This window comes from Sander vitreus, chromosome 18 (assembly GCF_031162955.1).
Source record: "Sander vitreus isolate 19-12246 chromosome 18, sanVit1, whole genome shotgun sequence".
NCBI lineage: Eukaryota > Metazoa > Chordata > Actinopteri > Perciformes > Percidae > Sander > Sander vitreus.
The window spans coordinates 14,623,299-14,635,883 of NC_135872.1; the positions used below are offsets into that span (position 1 = coordinate 14,623,299).

The 12,585-nt window shown below is 40.0% G+C and overlaps 2 protein-coding genes across 2 annotated transcripts in view; both read right to left on the reverse strand.

The window, feature by feature from the left end:
- Positions 1-6,001, reverse strand: part of LOC144533045 (acetyl-coenzyme A synthetase 2-like, mitochondrial) — a 21,310-nt gene extending 15,309 nt beyond the window's left edge. The window contains exons 1-7 of the mRNA XM_078274121.1: positions 5,566-6,001; positions 5,169-5,265; positions 4,874-5,073; positions 3,834-4,009; positions 3,109-3,261; positions 2,593-2,740; positions 1,892-2,029 (exon numbers count right to left, since the gene is read on the reverse strand). Of these exons, the coding sequence (XP_078130247.1) occupies positions 1,892-2,029; positions 2,593-2,740; positions 3,109-3,261; positions 3,834-4,009; positions 4,874-5,073; positions 5,169-5,265; positions 5,566-5,875 (1,222 nt within the window). The 5' untranslated portion in view covers positions 5,876-6,001. The remainder of the gene's footprint in view (positions 1-1,891; positions 2,030-2,592; positions 2,741-3,108; positions 3,262-3,833; positions 4,010-4,873; positions 5,074-5,168; positions 5,266-5,565) is intronic.
- Positions 6,002-7,344: 1,343 nt separating this feature from the next.
- On the reverse strand, positions 7,345-12,328 carry LOC144533634 (visual system homeobox 2-like). The gene is made up of 5 exons (XM_078275149.1): positions 11,905-12,328; positions 11,292-11,382; positions 10,565-10,688; positions 8,555-8,735; positions 7,345-7,682 (listed from the first exon to the last, which is right to left on the reverse strand). The coding sequence occupies exons 1-5, from the start codon at positions 12,326-12,328 to the stop codon at positions 7,345-7,347; spliced, it is 1,158 nt and encodes a 385-aa protein (XP_078131275.1).
- Between the last annotated feature and the right edge of the window lie 257 nt (positions 12,329-12,585).

Consider the following 12,585-nt stretch of genomic DNA (forward strand, 5'->3'; position numbering starts at 1 on the left):
AATTACATTCTTTGTTAAGCTTTGTGCTTTAACCCATACGTTTCATGATTCAACCGAACAGGTGGGGGGTGTGGAGGGTGGGGGTGTGTGTGTGTGTGTGTGTATGATCTCCTGGCATGCTGGGCTTTGCTATGGCATGTTTACATACCAGCCAGGCTTGACTTTCCAATATATTTTCAGTATGTAACACATGTGTGTGCTTATAGGAACTAGGGGTGGAACAGTACATGTATTCGTATTGAACCGAAACGGTACGGGCGTCTCGGTACATGAATTTACACGGAGAATACACGGTATAAAAAATCAATAAAACTTGCGTGCAAATTAATTAATGTAATGCGGAACTAATGTAATGTGGAACTACTGTTAGATACACGGGTTCTAGGGACACCTAATCTATAGCCCCGTCTTAGCTCTGAAGCTAGCCGAGCTCTGCCTACATGCAGTTTTTTGCAGGTCGACAGTCCAGTGAGTGAGTCAGAGATTGCAGCACTAAAGGACGAGTATGGCGAGTGGTGGCGACCCACAAGAGTTAGAGGACCCGCCGGCCTCTTTAAGATCGCAAGTTTGGGAAAACTTCGAGACTGTATGGATGAAGCCTGGAGCCTCCCGTGTCATGCCCTCCCGCCTGGTGCCATCCCGGCCTCGAAAACTTCGGTCTTCGGGTCAGTTACGGTAGTACAGGCGAGAAGGGTGGATAAGACGAGGACTGTGTGTTGGCGATGTTCAGCAGTTGGCGGGTATGTAAGTGGAAATACATCTAACATGCTAACGCATATCTGACGCCATCACCCAGCTGTACCAATCGCTGGAACGAGACAAAAGAAAACTGTCCAACTTATCCTCCCTACAGTGCTTAACCAGCCTTTAAATACAAATAGGGCTTCAAGTATTTGCTGCATGTGCTCGAACCTCGTTACAACATGCCATCCCGTCCACATATTTGTTGTTATTATTGCTTATATATGTAATTTGCACTTTCATAAATAAGAGATGCTGTATTTCCAGTTTTATAGCTAGTTTCATATTTTATATTGTCTTATTTTGTTTACAAGTTACAGATGGAGTCTGGAGATGATGTGGGGTACTCTTTGAGACATGCACAATAATAAAAATTTGCCTTCTGCATTTGTGTTATGCTTTTCCCTCCATTGTATTGAACCGAACCGTGATGTCTGAACCGAGGTATGAACCAAACCGTGACTTCTGTGTACCGTTCCACCCCTAATAGGAACGGAATCTGTATAGTGACTCTACAGAAGACAACACAAACAATGTGAACTATCAGCACAAATCTTTACATTTGTGTTTGTACACATACTGTATTTGATGTGGTGTCATCTGATTTACATGACAGGTTGACTTGGATAAATGAACTTGATGCATGCTAACTCATCAAAGTAAAAATGGACATTGTATGACGAACAAAAATGTCAAAAAAAGTCAGACTACAGCTGTGCTAGTGAGTGTGAATTACTTCAATTACATCCAGGCTTTACATCTGTCAACCATCACCGCGTTAACGCTGACAGCCCTTTTATATATATATATATATATATATATACACACACACACACACACACACAGCACAGTTTGGGAAATTATTTTTCAATTAATTAAAAATTCATAAAAAATTCAAATTCAATAAAAAATTAATTTCATCAATTCATCCATTTGTTTTTACATTCAAATGTGCAGATTATCTGGTTAAATTGTCTGATTGCTTGCGTTACTTGTTGGACTCTAAATCTCTTAACGTTACCGTAAAATGTAACTAAAACGGAGAGATTGCCATCACTACACAAATGAGAACCAAGTAAAAACAAAATGTTCCTTTTATGGTGAGCTGTTGTGCACATAATAGTGTTTCTAAGTAAAATGTTTGGCCTACCAGAGCCGAGAGTTTTGAGTGTTGAGCGGTCGTATTTGTGTACCCACTGGTCTCCGTACTTGAGCAGCAGGCGGATCGCTGTGGGAGCCCCGTAAAACTGGTTTATCTTAAGTCTCTGAACCATCTCCCAGTACCTTCCTGTGAACAACAAAACATGTCTAAGTTAGCATGGTCCAAAGAGATATTCTACAATGTGTTAAAAAGATACTGAAAATCTGAATCAGGAATTAGGGTAAAGCAGTGAGAAATAAAGACTTTAACTACAAAGTGTGTTTAATCCTTATTAGTGTTCTTGTTTCTCATTGAAAATAACTTGGTGTGTGTGCTGACACACATGATGACTGTGTCCTGACTCCTGCATACAGAAGTCCTAATTTTAGTGTGGAAGGTATGGCCAAGTTCAACTGTGAACAGTTATTCATAGACAAAGAGACGAGAATGCAGAGCTCTTGACAAAGGACAGGAATACTTACTGTAGAGAACTTCTGCCAACATACTTTACACAGACCCATAACATTCTATATTAATCATAGAAATGTCATCATAATGACACAATTAGAACTAATAAAAATCTTAGGTCAACATGTGACAGATTGGAAGGTTAACTGTGCAAATGTAGGTATATTGAATTTTTATCACGTAAGAGTTTTCTTGGACAACCAGTCTGATACATTCATACATTTGCTGACATTCAATCGTACCTGGGTCGGGGTAAATGGGAGTGCTTTCAAACAGGACAGTGGTTCCCCCGTTGGCCAGAGGCCCGTAGACACTGTAACTGTGTCCTGTTATCCAACCAATATCTGCCACACAGCCGAACACATCTCCATCAGAGTAGTTGAAGACATACTGGTGATGAGAGGGAAACATTGATGGGATGATTAGATAAAAACATAAACCATTTACAGAATAATACTCTTAAGAACATTTGCTTAAAATAATGGTTCACAGATTGAGAGGCACTATTGTTTTGCCTATTATACTGCTAAATACCCGTTATTTGATTTAATATATCACTCAAACTCACCACTTTACATAAATAGATCATGCTAAAACTAGACTACACTATGCTTTGATGAGGCTGAGATTTCCTCTAAAGATGCTCACTGGATTATGGATCACATTTTGGCTGTCCCAAGGTGTAAATGAGTAGCTACAGACTGCACGATAAGAAATCGCTCTACACAATGCAGGCGCAGGTCGTGGTTGATGTTTACCTTGTGTGTGAGTGCAGCATACAGCAGGTATCCAGCCTGAGTGTGCACGAGTCCTTTGGGCTTCCCTGTGCTGCCTGATGTATAAAGCAGGAACAAGACGTCCTCACTGTCCATGGCAGCAGGCTCACACACCAAATCCTCCTTCAGCATCTCCTGCATGACATAATGACTTTAAAGGACTTTTTCTTAAAAGTCAGACTTAGTAAGCACAGCAGAGTAATAGTATATAGAGTATGGTATATTAGAGCAATACATTTTTTATGATGTTCGAAAAGAACATTTTAAAAAGGCGTGTAAGGATTAAGACTAGTGCTCAAACGATTAGCTGACAGAACGGCCTCACCACTTAGCAGCTGTTCTGGAGCTTTCAATCATATCACAGGATCTTGCTCAGCAGATGGAGATTGCCCAGATATCATAAAAGTGTACATGTTAAAATGTCCATTTTTCTTCTGCTGAGGAATATCATGTGATAGGACTGAAGAAAGCTGAAAGAACAGCTACTAATGGAGCTGGTGATGAGATTGTTCTGTCAACTTCCAACACTTAGAATGAACTTTCAATTTCAAAGATCAGTTAGTAGACTCAAAATGAACCAACAATTTTGATTATTCATTTTTAAAGTCAACATTTTTTAAATCTTGTTTTTATGCAGGGACAGTGCAGTCTTCTGCTGTTGACATTCATATTTTAATCAAGTTCTGATTGACTTTCTGCTCTCTCACCTCCTCCATGACGATGTCCATGGCTGTCATGGCAACCGGATTCTCTGTTCTCATGGCAACGAACACCTGCTGTACTGTCGGGCAGCTCTGAAGTGCCGTATCCACCGCCTTTTTCAGCTCGGTGACCTTACCCCCTCTGACGCCCTGGTTCACCGTGATGACGGTGCTGGACTGGGCTGAAAATGTGGTGTATGCAGTGGTGGAAGAAGTATTCAGAACCTTTACTTAAGTAAAAGCACTAATACCACACTGTAAAAATACTCTGTTACAAGTAAAAGTCCTGCATTGAAAATGTTACTTGAGTAAAAGTATGTAAGTATCTTCAGGAAAATGTACTTTAAAAGTAAAAGTACTCAATGCAGAAAAAACCTCACATTTTAGAAACTGGAAACGATCGAAACAGTTCTGTCAATCAAGTGTTTCATTGGCTAATCATTTCACCTGTAATTGTAGGCCATTACATTGTTGGGTAGTTTAATTTATAATAAAACATCGTATTTTATAAACTACATGTGTTTTAATTTGTAAAGTAACTAAGGCTGTCAGATTAATGTAGTGGAGTAAAAAGTGCAATATATTTCTCTTTGAAATGTAGTGGAGTAGAAGTATAAAGTGGCATGAAAAGAAAAGGCTCAAGTACAAGTACCTCAAATTTGTACGTAAGTAGAACTTGAGTAAATGTACTTAGTTACATTCCACCACTGGGTGTATGTAAATATAACTGCTGACAAACTTAAAAATCTGTAATACTGTAGCTGAGGAAATACTAACGTTAAAATAACTAATTTAACTAAATGTATTTCTGACAGAAATTCAAACTTATTATATTGGATGCTATCATGAAACCACCAAACACAAAATGTCTTAAACATGTTGGGCCCCCTAAGAGAAATATCGGGCTCTTTAGCTGCTAAATGCTACGTTATGTTCACCAGCTAGCTAGCTAGCTAGCTATATCGTTAACTTTGCTTGAATGTTTGGTGCTGATATTTATTTACGGGCTTTAAAACCAAAACATTGAGCTGGTCACACTGTCTCACCGTCTCTGATTCGCTCTGCGAGCGCCTCGGCACCGAACCCCGCAAACACCACATTGTGTGCTGCACCGATACGGGCACAGGCCAACATGGACGCCACAGCCAGAGGGCATGGAGGCATGTAGATGGTGACACAGTCCCCTTTCCTCACGCCACGCCGCCTTAACAGGTTGCCCAGGCGACATGTCATCTCCAGTAACTGCCTGTAAAGAGATACCAATGAAGCCACATGAGGCGAATAGAAGGGAGGAGGATAAACACACACACGGCCTACATAATTAAGATCCAACCTGCTGACCTGTAGGTGATCTTGACCTCTGACCCCGGTTCATCTCGCTCCCAGATTAGGGCCACCCGCTCAGGACAGGTGTGCACGTGGCGGTCCAAACAGTTCACTACACGTTAACATAAAAGAAACCGGATACATATAGAAAGAAATAGAGAATGTCACATTATCTGACTGCCACATTAGCGTGGTGCGTTCAAGATATTCTTTGGATGCTGATAGAGATATAACGATGCCTTCGCCGTCTCTTTAGGCCTAAGTGTTTTATTTAGAAGTGTTCCTCAAAAAGCAACATGGGAAACTGCGACTTCACTGCATCGATTCGTTTATTCTAACGACAAAATCTACGTAGGCCTATGTAAATCAAATTATTGGTCATATGCTATATGACATGTAAAGACAATCTTACCGGACACATTCAGCTTTCCTCCTTCAAACCACTTGATTTCCCCCCGGCTCAGGTCACAGTCCTGGGCCGTGTGGAAAGGACTGATCCAGTTCAGTCTATGACGCGCCGCAGCGGCCCAGAAGCTCGCGCTGTTGGAGACGGAGAACTCCTGCAGCGCTGAGTGGCCGCACACGCCTTCAAAGCCCGCAGCCTCGGGCATAAACGCTGCTACGTTACACCTCCATCGACCCAAAACATGGAAATAAGATTGGAAGACACGACGACTGAAAGAAACGACGTAATTTGAAGCGCATCCGCAAGACAGCCACATAATGACAGTAGCCTGTTCTGTGCTATCCGAAATTATGTTTGCAAAGCATTAGCTAGAGTTTTTACACACTTTCGCAAGTTATTGTGCTCAAGTTGAAAACTTGGAAACTCCGGAGAGGAAGGTCTAGAGGAGTGATGCGTTTAAGGGCGGTACAAACGCTTTCGGAAAGAACAGTAGCTGGATTTCAGCATCAGTTGCAAAAGAAAAGTTTGTTTTTACGCAACATGCAGGATTTCGTTGTTTAAATATCCCTTCCAGGCATGTGTTAATTCATAAAAAATACAGTGTTGAATAATAACTTGTCTGATGTGTTTGTTTCCACAAAAGAGTTTGATTAACCTTTTAAAACATTTTTTGTTTTAATAAGCCTACAACTAGGCTACTCCTTGTCCCTCGATTAAATCCAGAATTTATGAATATGCAAATATTTTTCATTTCAGACGTTTAGGCTGCTGGACACAAGATGGTTTTCCAAACTAGATGCAATGTCACAAAGTCATGCTCACAAGTACAAGTCTTAAACTAAGATTTACAGTGAGCACAGAGAAACTTCTAGTGTCAACCTCTATGCATCATTCTGCACATTGAAGCTCAAACATCCAAGTGAAGAAACAAACTTTAAATATCAGTAACTTTTAATTAGGCCAGAGTTACATTTATACAGTTTATACATGTATACATAGACAAACACAGGTAATGTAAACTGTACATAACAGTACAGTGTTATCTATTGGACAATATTTTCAGTATGTATATCACAAGTGTTGCAACATTTGAAGGAAAACAAAAGATTTACACTTGTAATCTTTTCACGGGACTTGATACCAACTGTATGCTTTTTAGTCACCCAACTAAAATGAATCATTCATCACAGGGAGGTCACATTCATCTCATTAGCACCTCTAGAGCAGGTATAGTCAATTTCTTGCCTGAGATGCTTGTTGAAAGGAGACTTACTTCCAAAAACATCTTTATTCTTGCTGTTGCATAAAAGTATAGCTGCCATGTCACAGAACTAGTTAACAATCTATTTTAAAGAAAATAAATATATATTTTTTTTAACACAGCTCCATATCAGAACATCTGCAGTAAATGTTACGAAAACATTTCCATGTTTAAGCCTTCTTTATTCTCCTACAGAAGGCGACATGAAAAGGTGTTGTGTAGTTTGCTGTACAAATATTTCAGTGAGGAAGAAATAATCTCATTGGTTTAGTTAATACATCACAATCGTTGAAGCCAAAGAACCTTCAGTTACCTTGACAGGTAAGCTCAAGTGGATAAAGAAAATAATGTCTAATTCATTTATCTATGACTATGATATTTGATCTGTGGATTTGATCAACAGTATGAAGTTCAGACTCCACGTGCACTGGGGTTCAACTCAACCAATGAAACTTCTGCCTCTGAATTCTGAAAACTCCACTCTGCAGGTATTTTCACCATCAGTCTTTATCCTGCAGCTTCTTTCAGTCACTCTTCTCCACATCTGCTGTTCCCTGCTCCATCACATTGTCCTCAGCTTCCTCTTTATGTGTTACGTGGTCATTTGTTTTGTCGGAAACTGTCCCCAGCACCTTAGCGCTGTGTTCCTGCGCCTTAGCTCGCAGCGCAGCAATACTGTTCTCCCTCAGTTCCTCTTTAGAAATGGATGCGTTAGTAGTGTCTTTCATCTGTTTCTCCGTCTGTTCCTGCATCACTTTGTCCACTGGTTTCTCCTGTGTTGTTGTTGTTGGTGGTGGTGGTGTCAGGCTGCAGGGTTTTCCAGGGGAGGTGTGTGTGGTTTCAACTGACTTCTTGTGCATACCTGAATGGAGAGGACATTCATTTCAGTTAAGGTTTGTGGAGGAGGGCTCAATAACTTGTTTTAGTGTTTCCTGGTGTAGTTAAATAAATTGACACCAATTTAAAAATGACAAATTGCACAGACTTTTCCTCACAAGCATTGCATTTTGTATGCACTGAGGTGTCTGACATTGAAAGAGAATGGTGATAGATTAATGGATAGAACTTATTATTCAATTAGAGCCACCTAATTGATTAACTAATCAATTGACATGAGGCAAGAGAGGCCATTTGGTCTAATCTGTCCTGATTAAGTAGGATTATCACTGTATTGACATGCTGACACTTTTATTGGCTCCTAACATGAGCCAGGCTTAGCTCACACTTCCTGTTAGAATACATCTTTATCCCTATTTTCAAACACTATGAGACAACCTAATATAGCTGGGTTTCTTTGGACCTACAGCTAAAGCTTTTATTCTGGGACTAAAATATGGGCCAAGACTATGTATAGAATTAACAAAAAACCAAACACATTTTATGTGTATCAGACATAAAGGTCTGGATGAGACAGCTTTTAAAAGTACCCCACCATGTGGGCTTTGTCAGCCAACTTTGCAAAGTGGATTTTCACTAAATGAGCCTCAATATTGAAATTAAAAAAGGTGGACTATCTATGACTCCAGATCAATAAAGGACATTTTTCGCAGCACTTTGACTTGCCATGGTAGGAAAAACATAGGTGTTATCACATTAACAATCTTATAATCAAGTTTCAGCTATCAGTCATTTCACTATTTACATTCACATTTTTATTAATGTAAGAAATAGAAAACAAATGCCCAACTAAAATGCACCCAGATGACATACGTACACATAACAAATAATATTTACCTAATAACCATGGAGCGTAGGATTCTGTGACACCCTCCTTGGCTGACTTGAGGATGGACTCGGGCAGTGGGATGGAGTGACGGACCATAGCTCCGTAGAGGCCGTACTCCGCCATCACGCTGCTGCGACCCCAACACTTCTCCCTTTTCCTCCACTTGGCCCTGCGGTTCTGAAACCACACCTGAGACATGGGAGTCAGATAAAAGATTAGATTAATTTTACTTGAACTTTGCAAACTACTGTAATGCATGCAATTTTATTCTCTGTAGTCTGGGCCAATCATCTATTATCTTATTATCTATCCATGAACATTTACGATTGTGACTGGGCCAAAACATGACTTAAACTCCCCCTCCACTCAAAAATAAAATGTTTTGTTTATTGTTTTGTATCAAGTTTGACAATAAGACTCACATACGTTCACATTCATCTGCTGAAGGGAGAAAGTTGCGATCACCTTCTCTAAATGTCAGTTTACAATGTGTTTGTACCAGGATGAAAACCTCAAGTGCGCACACACTGAAAATGTACTCTTCAGTAAAGTATTGACATCTTGTGTTTAAGGAATTAAATTAACAATATTTAAATATTCATAGATAGATTCTGGAGTTTTCAATGAGGGAGGAGGAGATGTCATTTCATGATATTTTTTTAACACGGTAATTTAACTTTTTTTGTGGAAAACTGTACCAGAAAATATATGATTTAAAAACAGATTATTTTCACGTCTTAAAAACGGCTGTATCGAAGCAGGAATCTTTTATTTAATGTAACAGGAGATAAATATCAGTGGGACAATGACATCTGCTGGAGGCTTTTAATAAAAACCTTTTTTTTTAATAGAGAAGACTCAAATTAGTATGCTTGCGCAAATACTTCAAAAGTCTATTATAGACAAAAATGCAAATGTGCTGCAAAATAGGTTTAGAACACAAGTCCTGAAATTCAGTGTTTAATATTTAATATTATTTCATCATTGCTTAATTGAAAGAATATGTTGTCTTCTGTCTGTGTGTCCTTCCAGCTCCTCAAGTGCCTAAATTGATTTCCGCCATGCCGGACCGCATAGTGCCTCAGCAAGCATGTGAATATGAATGAGAAAAACAAGCATGCTAAAATGGCAGAGGAAGCAGCATGAGATTGTGAAGCGCGCGCGCGCGTGTGTGTGTGTGTGTGTGTGTGTGTGTGTGTGTGTGTGTGTGTTTCGCAGACCTGGAATTAAAAACGATCAAAGCCGAGCTTGGAAAGCTATTCAGGTAGATCTGATGATAACCTCCATCTCATAAAAAGATGGGCCTCAGATGAGCAATCATGCTTTCTGAGAGCAACAGTGTGAGTGTGCATGGCAGTATGTGTGCGTGTGTCTTCACTTGTGTATGTGTGAAGTGCTTCCTGAGAGAGGTGACCCCGGGGGCGAAGAGGCTGATTGAAAAATAAGTTAATTTCCAGGGCCGATCGATGGGAGACAGGCGCTCAAACATCCCGGGAAATTAAAATGCTCATAGCAGCCAGGCAGAGCCCTCTGCTCAGCTGCTGACCTGTGCTAATTCATTTCTATGTAGTTATCATTTCATCTCAGGGCTGCGGCCCGTCTCTCATAGGGAGAGAGGTGATAAGTTCTCCTCAATTAACTAATTACACTGAGAGGCTGAATTGGCTGCTAATGTGAAAGCAGAAGGAATTGTGAGGATGAGGATGATGGAGTAGGTGATTGGGGGCTCTACCTGAATTTGTCCTTCGCTTTCTTCATCACTTTGTAACCTGAATCTGTGGCAAGCACCATGAGTGCAAGGAATTTTAACTTTGAGTTAAAAAAAGCTATCATTGCAGGAAATATCTGGATAATTTAACTGAATAAAAGACTTTATTTTGTATTTTTTTTCAAGGGTTTTTTGTCGTATCGTCCCCCCCTTAAAGCAAGATGATTAAAGCATATTCAGGTTTTGGAATTTAAGATAACAACCCACACATTTCTGAATACTGCAGAGGCATCAATACACACCAACATACCTGTATTCTGTCTTCTGGTAGCTCAGTCTTCATGGAGAGCATTTCTCTGGCGTAAACATCTGGATAGTGGGCTTCATTAAAAGCTTTCTCCAGCTCCTCCAGCTGATAGGAAGTGAAAATGGTTCTGCAGACAAAACAAAAAAAGGGAAATATGAGAATACATTTATACATATGGATTCCTTCATAAATTCACAATTTTGCATTCATTCAATTTTGTTCAATCTAAAATCCATCTACTGAAATGGAAAAAAGGTTGAAATAAAAATCAAGATCTTATAAAATGAGAAACGGTTTTATTTTATTTTAACTCTTTTAGAATTAGCAAGTAAGAAATAGGAACAACAGAGGACAATTGCAATTAATTAACCAAAGGCATAGAGTCAAATCATAAAAATCAGAAATACACCAAAGAAAACAGCTATTCCTACCGAAACATCTAGCAACAATGTTTTTTTTTTTTTAAGACAGCAGAGGAATGATTTTATGAAGACTTTTCTATAAAGTAGGACAATACCATATTACATTTAGGCTAATGCAATTTTATGAGCATCAAACACACAACATGTTTTACAGGATTTAATCACTGATGACAAGTAGCCTAGATTGATATTACTATATAAAAAAAAGCCTAAAATTAATATATGCCCGACCGTAACATCAGTCTAACATTATAAATTATTATAAATTATACAGCGTTCGATTATCTTTTTTATTTTTTTTATTTTACCTGTGTCGTCTTTTCTTCCGTTTCTTGCTCTGACTCATTGATGATTTAGAGAACTTCTGATCACCGGAGGAGAGACTCATGTCATCAGAATCTGTAAGGAAACAACAGCAATAATAAAAATAATAATAATAATAATAATAATAATAATAATAATAATAACTACTGCATTGGATAATGCATGAAAGATGCAGACAATATTGCTGGTCGTTCAAAAAAAAATCCCAAATGATAGAAAATTATAGGCCTAATATTACCTCTTTAGTCTTAAAAAGGATTAAATTATGTTTAAAGAATTCGTTTTAGCAAGGCCTCTACACATCTTTTTCAATAGGCCCATTTAGAAAACAAAAGCATTCTTTTTTTCTCAGTGAAATTAACCAATCTCCCTCCATCATTATCACTGGACCACAGGGCGCGGAGACTTTGACGCATACACTCTTTTTGGGCAAGAAACGTCTGCTGTCCTCAATTTGAGCTCGTTCACAATAATAAAATAATGAGACACAAGCGCGTGCTGTTTTTAAAAACCTGCAACGACTATTCTAATCATTGCATCAGAAACACAGTAGGTTATGCGTTATAGAGTTTACAGGACTTTATGTCAAACACTCACCGGAGCTGGCGGAGTGCTGCGCCTCCATCTGTGGGTCCATGTGCGCCGCTCTGTGCAGCGGATGCAGGTGCACATTCTGCGCCTCTGCCAGCACCTCCAGAAAAGCAGGCTGGCTGTAAAACGAGTGTATTCCCTCTGGTCCCAGCAAACCCACACCGACCCCGAGACCCCCGTGTCCGAGGGCCGACCTGGCGGCCAGGACGTGCGCACTGTGCGGCAGAGCCTCCAGCGGCCGCCTCGGTGCCGCCGGCGGCTCCTTGTTGAGGCCGAGCAGCTCTTGGATCCCAAAGCCGGTGCGCCGGTGCACCGTGGGAGCCATCTTCCAGACTGGCTGCTGGGATCCCCCGTGGTTCAAGCTGGTTTGTGAGGCTGATTTCTGTCTATTCACAGTGTCTGAGAGCACAACTCCCTCCTTCCCTGTCATGGCGGTGAGATTTCACTTTTTGTTTTCCACTCCCTCAAAATAAAAGCCAGTCCCTGATGCAAACAGCTCTGTGATTCTCCTTCTTTATCTCTCTCCCCTCCTCTCTGTTGCGCTTTTTATCCAACAGGCAACAGGCGGCAGCCAATCACAAGAGGGGGGAGACATTGAAGTTTGCATGAGCCCCATGAATCTTTAGATCATACAATTTCTGGCATTTAGGCTAAATGTGACAAAATATCTGTCCTATAGATTTTTTG

Bases quoted from the DNA above. Each gene is read 5' to 3' on its own strand.
- LOC144533634 (XM_078275149.1), bottom strand. From the start codon at position 12,328: ATGACAGGGAAGGAGGGAGTTGTGCTCTCAGACACTGTGAATAGACAG. The intron at 11,383-11,904 runs GTGAGTGTTTGA...GTTTCCTTACAG, and splicing joins GCAGCACTCCGCCAGCTCCG to ATTCTGATGACATGAGTCTC. The intron at 8,736-10,564 runs GTATGTTGGTGT...CCCATGTCTCAG, and splicing joins TACCAGAAGACAGAATACAG to GTGTGGTTTCAGAACCGCAG.